General features: G+C 37.6%; 1 protein-coding gene across 1 annotated transcript in view; it reads left to right on the plus strand.

The window, feature by feature from the left end:
* Positions 1-10,550: 10,550 nt before the first annotated feature.
* The window catches only part of PSMD14 (proteasome 26S subunit, non-ATPase 14), a 48,522-nt gene continuing 38,781 nt past the window's right edge, over positions 10,551-20,291 (plus strand). Inside the window, exons 1-3 of the mRNA XM_042784169.1 lie at positions 10,551-10,676; positions 15,820-15,904; positions 18,894-18,945. Coding sequence (XP_042640103.1) covers positions 18,898-18,945 — 48 coding nt within the window. The 5' untranslated portion in view covers positions 10,551-10,676; positions 15,820-15,904; positions 18,894-18,897. The remainder of the gene's footprint in view (positions 10,677-15,819; positions 15,905-18,893; positions 18,946-20,291) is intronic.

Raw genomic sequence — 20,291 nt, forward strand, 5'->3', positions numbered from 1 at the left:
AATCTGGAGTTTCTGATCAAATACTGGTTTTGTTCCTTGGGCATTGTAGTACGGTTTATGCCAGGATGTCTTGAGTCATATTGAATATGGTTGTAACTCTTACAATGGAAAGACAGCATTATTCACAGTATTTCCCTGTGTTTGAAGATCTATCCTAACCATGTTTTCTAAAGAAATAAAAATATATACTCCATGCAAGAATGAAATAAATTTGTGTGCAATACTACATCAATCATTGTAAAATAAAATAAAACCGTTGTTCTTTAGTAAGCTTTATGAAATAGCATACTTAGCACTCTTAGCTGCTTCTACAAAAAAAGCACCCTGCTTATTCAACTGGCAAAATGACAAGGACCTCAGGAGGCAATAGATCTGTATGACCAAATTTAGGCAGAGTGGATTTTTCCTCCTTAAAAATACCACTTCATTCAAAATATATATAAAGGAAAGCTGCCTTCCCTGTCATAAGAAAGACTTAATATTATTTAAGGTTTTTTTCTAGTAAAACATAATACTAGAAGCAACAAGGAACAAAACTTACCTACATTATAACAGCACATAATTATAACAACATGTAAATAGAGTAAGAAAAACCTCACTTCATTCATGACGTGGATATAATCCACATCAGTCAAGCTTATCTGAAGCCAATTTTAAATTTCAAGGGAAGTATCAAAACTAGCTAGAATTTTACTGGTAAGCAATGAAGAAAATTTAACAAATGTTCAGGAAGTGAAGAAGAGCTGAAAGAAGTACCATAAAATTAAAAGGTCTACACCACATTAATATTGCAAATAGCTCACCAACTTTGTCTAATGGTTGTTTGAAAACTAACTGCAATATCAAAGGTATTTGCAAATAATTAGAAGCATAATTACTTTTCACACAGCAGGCAGCCTATTCTTATGCTTCAAGACAAGTAAGGGTGGTTTGCATTTATAAAATTATTTGTTACTTAAGTATTCATGTGTATAACAATATCAGTCACACAAAAGTACAGATCTAAATTGGACATCTATACTGTCAGCAAGATAAAAAGTTACAATAGTTTCAAATTGTTTTTTCAAAAATTAAAACTAGAAAAAAAGTCTTTAAGAATTATGTCCTGTGCAGAGGGCCAAAAAACATGGTTTAAAAGACCTGGACTCTACATCTAGTTTTGATGACTATTGAACAGATTATTTCATAGTCTACATGAGATGATTGATACTGGGGATTACTTGTCTCTTACTTACCTGAGAAACAAAAACATAAAAGACTGTATGAAGAAAATCTGAAGCAGCTGCTTTTGAAAGTTTTTCAGTGGGATGGAGATCCTTAAGGTTACTGCTTATGTATATTATTAAGAATACATTTTGCTGCCTTCCATTACAAAACAACAGAACTAGTTTACCTACCACTCATCTGAAAAATATTAACTATTCACGTATTACTACTATTATAAGATCCTAGATCTATTATGAAGAACAAAGTCAATGGGTAAAGTGGAGCACAAAATTTGACCTTTAAAAATATTTGTAAGGTTTTCCTGGTTTTTAGAGACAGACATATTTTGCTGAGTGGTTAATGAATTCAGATAGTGACATTTGACCTGAGTTTTTGAAAGTAATTAGCAGCTCCAGTTACCTGAAAGATAGAGCTAAGATGAGCAGGCAGTTCTAAATCAGCGCATTTCTAATTAAAAATGATGTTATTTACAGTCACTCAATAGAAGTTGTAAGCATCTGTGCTCATAAAGAAATATGCAATAAAGGGCTGATGATTTTTTAGAGGCTATCCACAATTGCTGAAAACAGCAAGTGAAGGATGTTGAATACAAAAGGTAGTTGTTAACTAGATGAGATTATTGCTCTTGCTTAAACTTATTTTTCAGGTAACTTGGGAATATGTGATTTAATTAATTTCTATATCCAAGTTTTGTGTAGAAGGGAAACTTCTTCCCAATACTGAGCATAAAACTAAGGTGAGAGGACTAAATAATTATCTTAGCTTGTTGGACAAATGCTGAAAAGGGTACTACAGAAAGGCCAACACAGTGGGAGTTTTAAGTATACAAACGCTAGCCAAAAACCCCAAGCTCCTAAAATACACAAAAATACAATTATAAGGCTCTGATGCCATGAGGTAGTTTCTAGGGAGTATAATTACAGTAAGAAAAAGATTCTTGAGACTAACAATTGCACTTATTTCACTCCAAATTCCCTATTGCACACATGCCATATGTATCATCATACTATATTTCAGATCTTTTAAACATTGTAATTTCATGATCTATATATGAGAATTACTCAAAGACTCCAAATCATTTTTAAGGCACTGATGTTAACTTTGTGATCTGTGGACTATGTGAAAAAAGTATCTGTGGACTAATTCTTAGTCCTCAAATTCAGCTTCTAAAGCAATCTGTGCAAGGCAATTAAGAACAAGTTTATATATGTCAGTATAACCAATATGTATGACATATCTAAAGAAGCACACTGAAATTTTTGATGACTTCACAAGTGAAAAGAGATTGAAAACTACTGCCATATACTGACATAAATAGTTTGTTGATATAAAACAAGAGCCAAAGTGAACTTTAAGATTTGGGCTAGTACCAACAAAGCTTGCATATTAACAGAATGAAGTTGCAAATACTGAACTCTTGTCTTAGACTTCCAACAACTGGCCATTTACATCTGTGCACAAAGTTCTCTGGGCTATTAAACCAACAGTTACATTGGTTCAATCAGATAGATAGAAAAACCTGTGGTCTCAACACAAGTCAAGATGTTTCTCTACTATATTAATTCAAATCCATTATCTTAAAAAGGCTCCAATCCACAGTTATAGATTGTGTATTGTATCACAATTTAACAACCTAGCAACTTACCTGCAATAGAATTATTTTAAAAACTTAATGAATACCCATTTTTCAGTATCTGGTTTCAATGTTTTTATTTAATTACAACAAGCTTTTGTATTTACTTTTGCCTCAAACATTCTGATTATCTGTGTGATATTCTGCTTATCTGGATTTAGACTAATTTTTATCAGTGAAACAAAATATAATCATTTAGATGGTGCTGTGATGACTAACAACAGCAGGAAAAAACAAGGCAGTCCTATTTATCTTTTTAGCAGAGTACCTAAATCTAAAATAAAATCATAAAATAAAGTTTAAATTTAATTAATTTAATTTTAAATTAACACAAACTATTCATAGAACAGATCAATGATGCCTTAAGTACCTGACACTGAGAGTTATCAGTTCTCAGGAACTCAAAAGACAAATATACAAATCCTTTTATAAAAAATAGTATATGCAGGTGTAATGCTTGCATCTACCTTCTCTGCAAGGGACAAAAATGTCTTACTGTTTGGTTCTTAGCAAAAATTATCTAAAATGGATCACATTTTCCACATCCACTGCAGAGAAAAGGCTTAGGTTCAATTGGTGCTTGGACTGAACTCTGGACCTGGAATAAGGTAAAAAAAAAAGAACTGTTTAGTTGTTCAAGCTAAAAAAATCAGGACTCCCTAAATGAAGAAGAAAATCTGGAGGCATATGAATTGAAAAAAAAAAAAAAAAGCTGAAATTAGAAATCTGGGCAGTATTAAGAGTTTCTTCAGATAATTTCTACAATGGAGATTCAAACTGCCACATGGTCCCAAATATTTAGGTCTCCAAATACCAACTGTTACAACATATAATTAAAGTCAGTTTATAGCCTTTAATCAACTGAATCAAGATAGCTAGTGAGATGAGATAAATTGCTACTATATATTTATTTATGGCACATAGCCAATATAACTAAAATAAGGATCGTGCCTTACCTGAATAGTTTATTGCCAATTGCAAGTACTGTCCTTATCCAAAGGACATTTCTATCAATGTTTGTAAAGAGCTTGCCTATTCAGTAGAATAAAATGAAAAATCATATTCTGACAATTCAAGTGCTACAAGAATGAAACAAACCTTTTCTATGTACTCCTAATATTTTTACTGTGATCAACACAGAACAAGACATGATCACAACTGTACAAATTGTGAACGGTCAAGAAACAATTATGCTGTATTTGTTTTAGCTTTTCCTTCTACCAGTGCCTCATATTACAAAAAGCTGGACTGGCTGAAGTATGATGTATATGTTTAATCTATAAGATAGCTATTTCCTAAACCAACCAAGAAGGAGAGATATCTAAGTTTATCTAGCTAGCTCTTTATAATTTGTAGTATCTCAGAAAATTTCCAAACACAATAAGGATGCATCATGTTTTAATGTTTATAAGCACTGCAGATAATTCTACTCAGGAGGACATGGATGAAAGAGTCAGGCCAGTGAAGGGGAAAAACGCCCTGGGGTGTATCTTGGTGGACTGCAAGAACTGAAACCATCCTAGAGGGAAGTCAACATGATCTGATCGATAGCTTGCATAACTCTGAAGACTGTGTGGAAGTCACAAATTTCATGTAGAAGTTAGATACATTATTTTGTACTTAGCTTAGTTTCTATTTAAATAGAAAGTACAGGTTCTTTAATTTCCTAAGTAACAGCATAAATCACAAATGATGAACAGAACCTTGTTCTGTAGAGGCACCAAGACTGCAAATACCTTATTTTCTGCTATAACACTGTGATTATTAGAGTGATATAATCTCCACAGATTTAATTCATTTATGGAGAACACTATGGAATGAAGCTACACAGAAATTCTTCAGCACTTTTGTGCCATCGGGGAATTTCCAAAATCTACAAATTGCATCTGTGTTTGTGATACAATTTCAAAGGAAAAATTTCTGGCTGAGCAGAAAATCTGTTTTTGTAGAATAGTATCACCTCTACCATCACTTTAGTAAGTCATTATAATTACGTTCACTGTTGTCACCATCATGATGTCCTTTAGCAGTATAGTCGTGGATAGCTTTTCTTTAGCATATCTTTACAAGTTGAGTTGAAAGCAATCTATTTTCTGCAAAATGGCTGCTTTCATTGTATACAGGACACTGAACCTCTTGTGCAGGACCTTTTCACCATGTTGAGATTGATTTTACATCTATTGAAAACAAGTCTGGTCTCTGCCATTTGTTTACCCTTGTAGTCTCTCTTCATGCTTTGGTATGCATTTTTAATTAGATACACTCCAGTTCTTTCACCACTAGCTAACACTTTTATTTGGGAAGCAGTCTTTACTAGCCCTGCAAATATCCACTGTTCTTTGCAATGTCAAGTCCTTTTCTCACCTTGCTTTGACTTGGTTATCACTTATATCACAAGTAATTCATCCATCTGTTAACTGCTCCAATTCACATTACTTGGCTTTATTTTAAAGATCCTAACAATGGTCAATGGTCTCATCTGGCAGCTGGTTTCTTGTAAAAAATGTGCCTCTCCCAAGTGACATTCTTGTGAGGATCAAAATATTCACTGAATGGGTTTTATCTAGCAGTTTACAGGTCCCTCAGGCTCTCCATAGAACATATTGTATATACCCAGTGCTTTGGGCATGCCATGCGTAGCAATGTGGAGGACTTCACCTTCTTCAGTTTTATCTCACTCTTCTCCAGCTTTTTGCCATGTTTTCTTTCCATACTGTGGTTTAATTCTTGCCATAAAAAAAAAAAAACGATGACACATATCATGTATCTACATGAACGCTTAAGTTTGGATCCAGAGCGTGCCTTTAAAGCAAAATTCTCTGTTGTGATGCACTTTGGTGCTTTGGTTTGCCCCGTGAAGCTATCTGAGAGCACTGGAAGTAGATTTTTTCATATAAAAAACTGCAGACAAGGAACATGCTTAATACACTTTGGTTGCAAATGGGCATTCATTCTATGGGACTCAATTAGAGCTATCCAAAGTAAAAAAATGTTTAAAGAAATACAGTGTGTTGACTATTTAGCCCTACAGATCTGTTCCCACTAGTCTGCACTACTTCCTAACACAGACATAGCCATATAAGCATATAAGTGATTGAAATTGTCTTTATTTCTTGGCTCTCACTACCTGACATTGGTGAAAAGCATTATACCAGTTACACAGCACTTTTGTAAAGGAATGTTTCAGCTTAACAACAGAAATATCTTAAGTACTAAAGGAAGGAAGTGTAAAATTTATTTTTATTGTGTCGCAAATAAGGGGAAAAACTCCCACTGAATAAAGAAAAAAATAAGAATTAGGTGGAACATCATTCCATCCCACAGTAACCCAGAAAAAAAACACAGTATGTCCACTTTACATACCACCTTTCTCTTAATTTACAGTCTTCAATTTACAGTCTTCTACACAGTTATTTAAATAATCTGTCTCTCACAGAGTAGCACCTTTGCAATTGCCAGGGACACAAACCCACTTCTCTGTTTCCTCATAAAAATTTTCCATAGACACCCCCAACACAAGCAAGACTGATTTTTTCTTGGCCTTATCTTCTCCAGATGGTTTGTAGATAGTTCTCACAACTCAGCCATCACTTTAAATAGGCATAAAAAGACAAAAGTCCAGTTTCCTTTAGGACTGTATATGAAACTTGTATTGGCTGGCAAACACCAAAGCTTTCGGTATAAACAAGATCTTCTGGCTCCAGCTAGGGGTTGAGAGTTATTATGGCTTACTGTAGGGAATGTTTGCTTTCTTAATATTCTCTCCCTTCTAAACTGGGATGGATTATATTCAAATACATTGTTACCATTCTTCTCACCCAAATTAATCTGGGTTTATACTTGTCATACTTTAATGGGCAGGCCTATATTCTGGAAGAGATTAAAATAATTTTGTTTGCAGGTTTTCAATAATCATATGCTTCATGATTAATGAAGCCTCTTTCAAACCTTTAACAGCCTTCTGCAGCTGATTGTAGAACTGTTGAGAAGACTAAAAAAAGTGATCTCACTCTTATATACTATCTAACTAATCTTGTAAAATTTTATTCATTGTCTGTGACGAGACCTGTTATTAGTCTGTATGCAGTAAAGAGTTGATCAGGCATTCTACAAGCTGTTGGGGATGTCACAGAGGTCATCATAAGCACTTCTAACTGTTTTGAGTGCTTGCCAAGTATGACAGAAGAAACCATTTTCCCATATACAGGTTTGCCAAGACAGAGCTCCAGTCCATTCCCAGGGTAAAAGGCTGTAGTTTAAGGAAATACTATTCCTCTACTACTTTTTCGGTGTTTGACTACCAAACATAGCTCTAAGCACAAAAAAAAAAAATCAGTAGTGTGCTTTTTCTGACTCTCCTATCCCCCCACAAAGATGACGTCAGCTCTTGTACTCCCCAATGTATATTCATTCTTTATGTTCTGTTCTACATGCTTAAACACAGAAAATATAACTGTCCAGAACTCTAATGTTTTGTCCAATCCACAGTGCATTGTGTATTCCCAATCCCAGGCTTTCTAAAATCGTATCTTCTGTCGGGTTTGTTTTTTTGGTTTGGGTTTGTTTTTGTTTTTGTTTTTAAATATTACAACAAAGTCTTGGACACTTCCTCTTGTCCTAGCACAAACAGCATTCTGTTTGTCTGTATATACGATTTGCAAGAAAATTGTAGCCAATCTCTCAGTGTATTCATTGTGTTCTACATACAACCCTTCCATTTCGTCACTCAGCTGTGTAAAATTAAACTCATTAATTACAGAGCTGCAGGAATATTGCTGCTTTAACCCAATCATAAACAGACTTGGGGGAAAATCATATACCAGATAAGCCAGGAATTAGGAAAAAATGGTGTGATATCTTAGCAAGTGTGATCTCTGTTGATCGCTTTACTACAAGCAAGGATAGGTTAGTATGGGGAAAACTGGAAGAATGTAAAGGTCCAACCAAAAGAAGTTTTTATCATTTATGACAGTCATCCAAATAATAAAAAAGGAAATAAATCTTGAACATTTTCATTCAGCACTGAATTACAGCAAAACAATAAATAAAAATGTTCTATGAATTAGCACTGGTTAGACAAAAAAAATGAGGGATTCAGTAGCATGCAAGAGAGTGCCCTTCAGATTAAATGACAATTTGGAAGTGTTTAACAACATATGGTCTCTTTTCTTTGACATATACGATTAAGAATATATCTTTTTTATATCAAAATATAAAATACCATCTGTCATAAGTACCAACTATGATACTGCCTCTATATATCCAATTAATTCACTATACTTTCTAATGTAAATATTTCTCCTATTTTCTCCTTTTTTCTTCTTCTGTAACTGTATTTATTTATAAAATTTCAATAAATGTATATATTTTAAAAGTCAATACTATGACTTGAAATGTAATTAGGAATAACAATAAAAGCCTGTTTCACTTTGTATTTCAAAGCAGAAGGGCCAAATCTTCACGTGGTTTGAAACGACATAGCTCATTTATGTCACTGAATATAGGTAGATTAGAAAGATCTAACTACGTTGCTTTTCTTTATTAGATACACTAACCCAGAGGAATGCTCAATTTTCATAAATGTTTTTGTTTCTTTTTTCAGAAGTACAGAGTTCCTTAAAGACACATGACTGCAGACTGAGAATCAAAATATAATGAGTATTTCTCATTAAGGTGTCAGAATTCCAGTGAACATGGAGGAATAAAAGGATTGCTCTTGAAAACACAGTACAGATGAGGAAAATAAATAATGCATTTCAGTTCACTGAATTAATACTTTACCTCATTAGTGTACTCTCAAAAAAGAAGAAAGAACCTTTGACCACATAATTACTGAAATTACTTTTGAGAACACTGAAATATGCAAAAGTCTCAAAATACAGTCTCAAGACTCAAGTCTCAAGAGTGAAGTTTTGCTAGGTTAAAACAGGAAAGAATGGAATAGCCAGTTTGAAGCTGAGTGCGAGTTTTCTTTTGTATGAGACAAACATACATGGATAAACATACACAGATAGACACACATACATCTTTAGTCTTTTTTTCTGGGTATTTTGGCTGTGGGTGGAGCAATAAACCGCACTAATAGGTTTTGCATTTGTAACATGAAAAATAAATAACTGACCCACAATATAAACTCCATTTTAAGGCTTTAGGTTTTTTAAGAATATTTTGGAAATTTTAACTCTTGTGATTCCTCAGCCTAGTAAAGATCTGAAAAGGGATGAAGGAATTAGAGGAATATTGTTTTTTCAAAAAGATTGCTCGTCTTAAAAAGCAGAATAGCAGGTATCTGGCAACTCACTTTCTCTTTCTTTTGATTCATTTTACACATCAAGGGATAAAATCCTAAGGCTTACAAGTCTGCTAAAGTGCCATGGAAGGGGTGACCATATCTCTATGAGGTTATTTCAGTATAATTTGTAACACTGTACCTTTTCACTGGCTTCCATGTAGTTGTCTGTGAGCAGAAAATGCTGACCATCTTCTAATATTAAATTCTCAATCCTTAAAGGAGCTTTCAAAACCAAACCATAATGCTCTTTATACACAGTCCTAATAAAATGCTTTCATAGGTTCTTAAGTTGTCCAATACTTTCTAAAGTATCTGTAATATCTCACTAAGTTAATATAAGTGAACTTCTAAAAAATTGTACTGTTTTAGCCATAAGAAGTTCCTGATGCACTGAGTTCCACAACGCATTCACATTCTGTCTGAAAAAGTATTTCCTCGGCCTTGTATTTTCCTCTCTTAATTTACAAAAGAGTTTGTGCTCCTGTGTTAACATAAAGATAACAGAAAATTCCTGTTTGCTTCTCTGGATCATTCATCAGTATGCATGCTTTTATCTGATTGTCTCTGATTTGTTTTCTTTGTATGGCAAAGATCCTCACACTTTTCCATTTCTGCTCATCCCATTATTACACATATGACCTTTCTCATTACTTTCCTCTAAACCCTCTTGTCTGTAATACTGTTTTTGAGAGGAGTACATGTGGTACTGTTCCTATTACTGTAGTCATTCTTTTATTGATTTGATGACACGTTTGCCGGTTCTTCTGCCATCCTATTGTCTAGGTATTTGAGTGCAGGTCCCCATTCAGCCGCAATTTGATTCTCAGCTATGAACAAAGTTAACCCACAGCACTTTACAGCAAAGCAGTTTAAGCGCTTCAGTTCAGCATGTGCCACTTCCCACTCCGTGTCACTCAAGAGACCGCATCCCTCTGAAGGTCTCTGCTCCCAAAAGCTCCAAGTAACTGTGACAGCTATGGATTTGTTAGTGCACAGTCCAGCAGGCACAGTGGACAACGCGGATGCGACCATAGTATCCCGCTGCCTCAGGGGCTCCTCAGGCCCCTTCTCACTCCCGCCGCCAGGCTCTCGGCAGCCTCAGCCCCAGGCCGCCCGCAGCTCGCCGCCTCTGGGGCTGGCGTTCTCAGGAGTGCTGCGGCCCACGCGCCCTCATGACACCCGAGAGAGGCCTCCTTTTCCGCTCCACCTCCCAGAGGAAGGCCGGCGGCTGCAGAGGACGGTTTAACGGCCAGGGCAGAGGACGGTTTAACGGCCGCCGCCGCTCCCGGGCGCGACCGGCAAAGCGCGAGCACGCCCGCAGCACGCGCCGTTGCCAGGCGGGCCGCGTTGCTATGGCTCCCAGCCCCCCCGCTTCCCGGGCTGCGGGACCGGAAGCCCCCGCCGCGTGCCCTTTGAACCGGGAAGTCCTCGCAGCGGCCTGGGCGGACTCGGTTTGAATGAAATCCGGCTGATTCACGGCGGCCCGGGCCCAGGCGGCGCGGCCGGGGAGGGCTCCGCGCCGAGGTGAGGGCCCGGCGGGGCGGGTGCCCTCGCCATGGGGATCCCCGGGGGTCTCGCTGCGGCCCGTGGGGCGGCCTCTGCGCGCTGGCGGCGGTGGGAGGGGGGCCCGCGGAGAGTGGGCCCAAGCACCGGCCAGGGGAGGGTGTGGAGCGGGGGGGGACGGGAGCGGCGCCGTCCCCTCCCCGGGAGTGGGCTTGGGGCGGGTCTGGTAGCCCCGGGGGGGGGGGGGCGGTTTTATCCCCGTGGGGCACCGGCCTGGGCGGGGAGCACGCTGGGCCCCGTGGGGGCCGGCGGTGGTTGCCCGCTTTCGTGCTGGTTGCGCCCGAAGAAAGTTCGGGCCCGTTGCGGGGATGGCGCGGCCGGAGCGCGGCTGCGGGAGGCGGCCGGGCCCGGCGGAGCGGAGCGGGGCGGAGGGGAGCGGGCCGCCGGGGGCGCGGGGGGGTGCGGTGCTGCGCGGTTGCTGCCTCCCGCCCGGGCGGGAGCAGCCGTCGCGTTTTGCTGCGGCAGCGCTCGGGCTGCGGCCGCCCGCCGGGGCCTCGGGGCGCAGAGTGCCGCGGGCGGAGGCTCCGAGCGCCGGGGGGTTGTGCTGGCGGCGGCGGCGGGACTCGGTGCCCCGTCAGAGGGACTTCTCGGAGTGAAGGAAGCCTTGTGCCGGTCCCCAGCGGTGCACGGCTCGGGTTATAGTGGGAGGGGGAAGCGAGGGCAAAGTTCTGGCTAGGGGATGTGAAGTAGGAGCAACCTGTAATCCGTGTCAGGAAAGATGAAGAGAACTCAGCAGAAGAGGAATGATAATGAAAATTAACAGTGCAGTTTCTAGTATGCAGCAGGCTTAAGTATCTTTTTCAGAACAAATTTATGGGATGTAGTTGGATACTTGTGAACAGCTGGCAAATCTGAATGTGTGCTGATGTCATCTCTTAAAGTTGTGCTTGTTTTCCAGTACACTGTAGAAAACCAGAAAAAACAAGGACAGAGACTGGCTTTTAAAGAAAAGTTTTATGCAAATGTGTTTAAAAGTTGTATATAGCCGAAAAGGTGCTAGGCAAGCTGAAAAGTCTGACAGGTTTGTATTAATCTTAAAGCTTTAACCCCCTGTGAGTCTAAGGTGTACTGTGTGTCTCAAATATAGGGATTACTCTGGGAAGAAGACTCTGCTGAGAAGGGCACTGTTTATGAGCTTGTGTTATGGAAATAAAAAGACCCGTGTTTGTGAAGAAATCTAGAAATTGACTTGCAGGTGAATTGCTTCTGAATCACTGAGTGTGACTTTGAGCAGCTAGGTTTTGCCGGTAGCTTAATGGGAAATTTGTGTTCCATCAGCTGTTGTATCATGCCACATCAGGGGTATTCCTTTATTGTCTGTAGTTGAGAAAATTAGAAGTTGGAGAATCCTTCAAAATTAACATTAAATAATACCAAAATACAAATTATTTTGTATCACTTCCAAGAAAGCTTACAGTCTTGGCAGGCATTATGGAGTATATACTAACAGTAGCTGCATTTGTCTCCTAACATCTAGGATGGTGGGAAAGGACAGGTAGTTAGGATACCTAGAATAAAAGAAAACCAGTGTGATGAGTACTTGTTGGAGTTGGTGGCGGAGGATGGTCCCACAACAGTTGTGTGTCTACTCTCCTCCTGCAGATTTCAGAGGAGCTCATTATTTTGTCTATAGTATAAAATTAAAATTAATTTTGTGTGTTTCTGTGGTGGTGTGATTTGTTAAGGAATCTTCCCTCACCTGTAAGTTTGGTGTGGATATGCTTAAGCAGCTTTAGAGTAGTCTGCTTGGGTCTGGGTTACTTCAGTAACTCCAGCTCAGCAATTAATGTAGTAGAATGAGGTTTGCTGTGCTTCTGGAAATCGGAAAGGAAAGTCCGAGAAGCTAACCTGCACACCCTCTAATCCGGTTCAGGTCTATACAGTGCAGAAACATTGGATTTACAGAGCTGAGCATGTTGTGGAAGCAAAATAGTCATGTAACTCTGGACTTGCACTACTGAGACTGCATTAATTCACGGCATGGTTAATCTTCAGTTTTAATGAACAGATTACTGAATATTGATTTTTTTTTTTTTTTTTTTTTTTTTTTTTTTAATACATTGTCTTTTCATACAAAATGTATGGGAAGACAGACAGACTTCCACCACCACCCCAGCCCCTTGTCACAAGTGAAGTCTCTGTTCTGGTTCAAGTTTCTTTCGTTCAGTGCTCGGTGATTTTACCTGCCATGAGTTTTTGTTCTTTTCTTGGTGAAATGATGTTTCTCTACAAGATGCAATTCCTGAACAAATTTAACTTCCTGGTCATTTATCATCCCTAGCGAAGCTGAAATTGTTATAGTTGCAGCAAAAACCTTAAACCGCTTTTTTGTAGTTGCTGTTAATAAAAGTGTTAATCCATCTGCTATGTGGAACTTCTCAACAGGAGATCTGGAAGTGCTTATACAAAGCTTAGTATGTAGTCTCAGGTGGAGAACAAAGATGAAATTATTTGCATGAGGTCACTCGGTGTACAAATTGCAAAGTGTGGAGTAAATTGCTGTCATCTCAATCTAGCCTGATACTCTCTCCACTAATAGGGCAGTTTAGTAGCCAGTGTTTTCTCTTACATGTATATTGAAGCTAATTTTGGGTCTTTTTTTTTTGACTAACTCAAAAGTTGTCAACCCAGGAGAACCCTTTTTCGTTGAGGGATCACGTCATAGAGTGTTAATGCTAGATAAAAATAGTGCGCTGTAGTGTGAAACTCATGTCTCATGCAAAGAGATACAGTAATTTAAGACTGTGTTTCAAGTTGATTTCAAAATACGTGCAGAAACATGCCAAGTATAAGCACAGTAGCTATTGGTTTATACCTATATGTATATATTCATTTGTGCATAATGTGTTTATATAATTTCATCCCTACGTTACCTAAGGAAAAACATTTTAATTATTATAAGTCTGCATTTAATGTTTAAGTGGCTTGAATGTAGTAACTAACAACTGAATGGTGAACCAGAGCTCTCCAAATGGACAGCTCTTGGCAATTATTAGTTACTTAATAATAGTATTACGAACAAATATTAGATGTGAGTTAAAAAAAAAAAAATCTGTATTTTCAGATCTGTTTTGAGATGCTCTATGTATACTTCCACAGCATTATTAATAACCACAGACTTCTCCCTTTTGAGGCCAGGACAGTTAAAAGAAAATTGCAGTAATGGAGGTTTGGGTTTTTTAAATACCATCCTATAACCAAGGTTTTTTTAGCCGAGGTGTTTCAATCATAGACATACACAAGCAGAGAAGCTACTTAACGGGGTTTTTTTTATTCCATCGGTGACTGCATTGATGTCAGTGATGATTACCTGTCATCCAAATCCTGCAGTACACAAAAATCCAAGTTTGTTATGATTGTAACTGGCCTTCCTCAATTTTCTGATGTGGAACTATTTGATACATGTACTCATTTCCTTAAAGCTTCGTTTTAAACAGGGACTTTTAACTCTTCCTTGCAGACAGAAGGAAATATTATCAAAATACCTTTTACTGACTTTGGAAGAAAAGGAGACAAGATTTACTGTGACCTGTTTATTTACTTTTCTGTGGTTTTTTTTAATATATATCTGTAAGTATGTGTGTGTGTGTGTATAGGGGAAGAAAACAACAGGTGTGTAATCAAAACTAACCTTTTGCACTTTGCAGCAGAGTGGGGAAAAATTCCCAACTATAGGTTACTGTGCTGTGTGCTTACCCCAGGGAACCAACCAAGCATGCAGAGATCTGTTTCTTTAGTATCCTTGTATGAAGTGGGGAAGGGAATGCAAGACCCCTGGGTGGCCAGCTGGCTAAAAGTGAATTGGGTTGTAACTCCGAAGCCTGCTTGTGAGCTGCCTGCAGTTCTGTTGCAGCCTGTGCTAGTATAACTGCTGGCTGTTGTGGTCCTGTCTCTTCTGATCTCTCCTGGATCATTTCCTTGTGCAAAGCTGGCAGAAATGTAGCAACTTTTCTTTTGACTTGCTAGTGGAATTCCATCCCAGTCTGTCAGCACTGAGAAACTCTGACTTGTTCTTTCTCTTCTAACTTTCCAGGAAGATTAACACCTCTTCCTTTGATCTTGTACTTCTTTGAGATAAGGTTCAGAATGGTCTCTGTTAAATTACCTCAGTTGCTAAAAAACCCCCAAACCTCCAACCCCAAAACCCAAAGACATTCTTTGGGCAGCTTTAGCTTAAAGAATGATTTGACATAAATGTCTTCTGGTGTCTGGATTAGTGTTAGAAGCAATCAGCTCTTCCAAGACCTCTTTTTCTGTTATGCCAAGACAACTGTTTCTGGGATGCAGTGTGAATCCTCAGAGAAATGAACAGGGTTAAAAACAACATTTTTGTTAGCCTATCAGTTTACTGCAAGGCTGCACAAATGGCTGTCCTGGCAGTACTGAGAAAGCAGCATCAAGTTGGTAAGCAGCAGCAGCAGCTTCCCCACTGCTCCTTATGTTAACATTGACATTGAAAAAAATGTCTATCAAATCATGGCCACAGATCATTTCACAGATCTGCTTTAAAACACTGCACTACAAATGATTGAGTGGATGCAATTAGTGGGCAGTGTTCTCTGGGAGGAGGATAACATGACTTTTAACTCCTAAACTGAATGTGAAGCAGCCTTTCTCAACCTGAATTCAGGCAAACCTGAAAGCCTCTGTGACTCTCCCAGTCACACCAACTGCTCTTGCAGGAATAAACAAGAAAACTGTCTCTACCTGCAGACTGCTCTTTACCTTTGTGCTTGAGTCATCTTACCAATGGCAAAATCTTCTGAAATAGTAACAAAGGACTGTAGTTTCAGTTTCTATGAGCATTTTAAGTTCTTGATTAGCTTTAAATTGCTTAAATGGGTGATTAAAATACTCTTCCACATAATCCTAAGAAACTTGGAAACTTCTTTCAGTGTTACTGATACTAGGGCAAGACATTACATGTACTGCTTTCAGGGATTATATGGTAGAAGCGAAAACAAAAAAGTGCTCTTTGGGTTATTCTTCAATGGTGCTCTGTCCTTTTGTAGGTCAGCAATATAACATTTCTTTTTACATGTGCTACTGTTTCTAAATTTTACTGGTTTTCTGCCCTTCCCCTCCTTTCTATTTCCTTCTATAGGAAAGAGAACTACTGTCATCTTTATAATCAGAAAGTGGGAGCTGCTGCTGAGTTTGTTCTGCGATCACCTCTTGTTGAGCACCAGGTTAGAAATGCATATTTGCTTTATTTGTAAATGCTAAAGTCATCTTAATAAAGGTCTACAAATTTTGCTCAATCTGTTTTAAGGTTTACAGAAGCATTATTTCATAAACAGAATTTATGAAGTATTATTTGGGCGCAGTGGATTAAGAAAAATTAAAACTAGTTTTAATTTGGAACAATAACCTAAATTCTTCAGATATTTATAGAGAGTAAACAAATATGTTTAGGCCTAAATATACTACAATGTCCTAAAACACCTTCAGTTACAAATAAGGAAGTAAAGTATTAGTTGCTCAAACTCTAACCGAAATCAAGCCACAGAGCTAGTAAAATAATTTGCAGTGCATCTAGAACTGGTTTGTGGAGATTTTCTCTGTGCTGTTGTCTTGAGCATCTGAACATCTTCAATTCACTGGCTAGTCTGTGATAGTTAGGTGGGAAATGTTACATCCCTCCAGTTCTGTAAGACAATGAGATTTTGTTGTTCCAAGACCTGGAAAGTTATGCTGATAAAGAATCAGCTGGTATAACTAATTAGCCTAATCCATCTTTAATACAGCAAAATATGCTTCTATAAGTGATGTACTATTGTGTTGGGTTGGAAACTGGACCAATTTATGTAAATAAAATATTAATGAGCTAGAAATAACTGTTGCTTTTCACTTGGTAAAGTTAAATATAAATATGTATAAGATTTCTTATTCAATATTATTTCTTAAATGTACATAGGTAATACACCTCATCAGCTTATGGAATTTGTTGTAGTTGTAGGAAAGACCAGTTTTATGGTTACCAGTTATAGAGACTAAGAGTTGCTTAAAAGAAACATACAACCATGACTGATTAAAATCATAATTTTAGTAGTTTAAATCTACTTCTCAGCTACTCTTCAGCCCTCGCTAGTGTCATGAAAGGTGAATCACTGTGGGTTTCAATGGAGGAGTATCTACCACAGAGAGGTAAAATGAAATGTAGTTGGCGTTAATTTGTACTCGTGACTGTTTTATTGAAGGCATTTACCATGTGCTTACATAATAGCTTTAAACAGCAACTTAACCTTTCCATGGAAATCCCACAACTTGATTTGGAATTTACTGTAGATCAGGATAGCAGATACACACTTTGTGTGCAGCTTTTGCTTGTAATAAAGAAGCTTGGTTTCAATGACTGTCTGAAAAGAAAAGCATAACCATTGACTCTTGAATAAACTTCTTTTAAATTCATATAGTGCCAAGGTAGCTTTAAGAAAGTATTTATTGTTAGTTGAGGCTGCAGTTGTTGGTATGCATGTTCTATGAAATCAAGGGAGTGAATCAAATGAAGCTAATAGCTTGCTAGTGCATTAAACTAGAAAAGTGAAATCAGCAAATAGAGTAAGTGTGATTGACCCATGTGTCTTGGATATTGTTGTTTGAAATGGGTGAAATTCCATACATGATTAAAGTAGGAGTTAGATAATTTTTGTTTAGTCATAGGTTCAAATGCTGCCTTTTTCTGTGTTAACAGGAAGCTTAAATATTTGTTTTAAACTTCAACTGAAATAAAGCCTGTTAGTATCTAGCCAGTAAAAATATTAGCAAATTTCAGAAGGCATACTGATGACATTCATCTTCAACATAAAGACTTTTTTATTTTTAATATACAAAGCAAATTTATTTTTCATGAGTTCAAAGTTCATTTGTGTCATTAATTTTAAAATAAGGTTCTTGAATTATTATTGTTAATGCAGTTTGTTGAAATTATGTATATAATTTTATGTGTAATGTAACATCCATTTGGAGGATGAGTGTATTTTGGAAATATCATTACTTGCTGTTCTCAATTGCTCTTACATCACCTGAACAGGCTTTGTTTTGTTGCATTTTTCATTGAAACTTATGCAGTTAAGCTCATAGTTTCTGATGCTTTATGTTGTATCTTCTATTTCACAAATAAAATAAGCCAGTAAAATTTACAAATTTCTGTAAGCCTTGAAAACAGCTTGATTTGCTGAAAGCAGCTGTTTAAAAAGTAATATTCAGTAGTTTGTTTATCACTGAACTTTGTTGTATAAAGCTAAGAAGTTGAAAAAGCCAAGCAAGGTAAAGATCTGTTGCAGCTGGGACAGAATCCTTCTTTAGATATCCACAATTAAATAGTAGATTGCTTTTCAACAATAGAAAATGAATAAACTGCAGAGGAAAAAATAACTGTAATTTTTTTAGTTGGGCACCGTAACAATTCTTATTCCTGGAGATCACTTCTTTGAAAGTTACAAGATAGAAAAGCTGCTTTTTTTTTTTTCCCCTCTTTCTTAAAGTAATGAGTGAGTTGCAATGATTAGAATAATCTTGCACTAAAGCAATGGCACATGCAACACTGGAAATGTATTAAATGACTGTACTGTCACTACTGTTCTAACTACATACACATTAAATGTTTACTTTACAGTATTTCTTCTAGTATAATGAGTTCATTAAAAAAAAGCTTTTGATGCTAATTCAGAGATCCATAATCTGCTCAGTGTCTTTCACATGTAGTTTTGATGGTAACTGACAAGCTGTAAGTTAATTAGCGTAGAACTTACTAATGAGGATGCTAAAATACTTACTTTCACATTTTTATTGATGCTTTATGAACAAATTGGAGTAAACTTGACTGTATATGTAGTAAGTTTTAGGTGCTTCCTGGATGCAGGTGCTGTTCTTAAGCAACAAAAATCCCCCAATTAACTGAATGATAGGAAAGTTTTGAAAAGTTTGACAAGAGTATTCATCTTCAGAAATGGGGATAACCCAAAACCAAAGCAAGAAAACAAGGTCTGTTAATTAGCATGGAAGACAGCTTCTTGAATTAATATGTGGTGTTAATTAACAGGAAGTCTGATGTTGTGTTGTAATTACCACCAATATTTTTGACATACTGAGTGACTGAAGGTGAATTGTATAGATAGCAATTTAGTAAACACTTCAGAGCTTGGGAACATTTTTCCTTTGTTTCTGTTTTTCTAGAAATATGGATAGACTTCTGCGACTTGGAGGAGGTATGCCTGGACTGGGACAGGTTAGTATATAGGTTGTCAATATCTTCTCTTTAATATTAGTCAATTTTGGAATATTCCTTTTATTATATTTAAAAACAGCATAAAAAAGGCAGAGTTCATAGTAATAATCTCTGTCTCTAGAGATGCTATATAAGTGTATGCAAATCATTGTTACAGTCTGACTTTTTTTTTTGTATGAACTCTTGTGTTGGCACTGAGTTTACAGAATGTTTATAAACCTTTCATTTGGTGTCTGAACATTTTAAAGTTTGGATTGAAAAGCACTGGAGACACAGAATAAAAAGTAAGCATCAGTTTCCAATAATATGGATTTTCATAACGTGAACATTGTTTGAAATGGCAGAGCATATCTACTTGCTCCTGCATAAATTATATATCTCAGTCCTTGGATCACATTGTGATGAGCATTATAAGGTACTAAAGTATGTGTAAATTTCAGGAGGTAATTTGAGTTGAATTTATCACTTGCAGGTAGTTGTAGCCACCCGTGTATGTTTTATTGTGTCTTCTCTTGCTTGCTGTTATCCTCACTTCTGCAATGCTACTCATGGTGAAAAGGCCTCCCTGGCAGCTGTCCTGTTCCAGTGGGAGACCTACACACATTGCACGGCTTCTGCAACCACTAGAGCAAGTCCTAGTGCTTTTTTCCTTGGGCAACTAGTTTGGCCAGCAGTCTTCAAAAATAAAACCAAGCTGGACTTACTATGGTGTGCTATTAGTTGTGGATACAGGGAAAAAAAAAATTAGAGACTTCTTTGTTTGAGGCTCGTAGGAAGAATTATTTCCTTAAGGAAAGAGCTCCAGTGTTACTTCCTTTGTAGTCTTGGCTGGCCGCAGTAGCTGGCCTTCCTCTGCTTTCCTCATCTGCCTCCGAGGCTCTGTTCTAAGTTGAAAATCCAGACTCTTGTTCTGGAGGAATCAATTCTGTTTGTCTTAGGCTTCATGATGTGTGTATGTTTCTGGGACAATTGAAATTGCTAAATCCACAGCTTCTTTTGGTGTTGTGTAGTGTGTTTGTGTCCAGTACAGCTAGGAAATGAGTGGTTTAATACCGAAGCATTTGGTGAAATATTCTAAGCTGATTTACAGCCTTTAGGTGTTTTGCCAAATAAGCTGTAACTTTTGGTGCATAATTTTTTTCCTTTTTATAGCTAAAATTCTATTCACGCTCTCTTAGTGAATCTTCAAGCAGCCCTCAGTTATTTTTAGTTTCACTTTCTTAAACAGTTATTTCTCTTGTTCCTCTGAGCTGCCAGCCTGCTTCATGACTCTTCATTTTTTTAACATCTGCGCAGTCTAATCACTCAAGCTTTCACTTCTTGGTCCTCTCTGAACTTGACGCATA

The sequence above is a fragment of the Tyto alba genome, unplaced genomic scaffold (assembly GCF_018691265.1).
Source record: "Tyto alba isolate M040663 unplaced genomic scaffold, T.alba_DEE_v4.0 Super-Scaffold_7, whole genome shotgun sequence".
In the NCBI taxonomy this organism is placed as follows: Eukaryota; Metazoa; Chordata; class Aves; order Strigiformes; family Tytonidae; genus Tyto; species Tyto alba.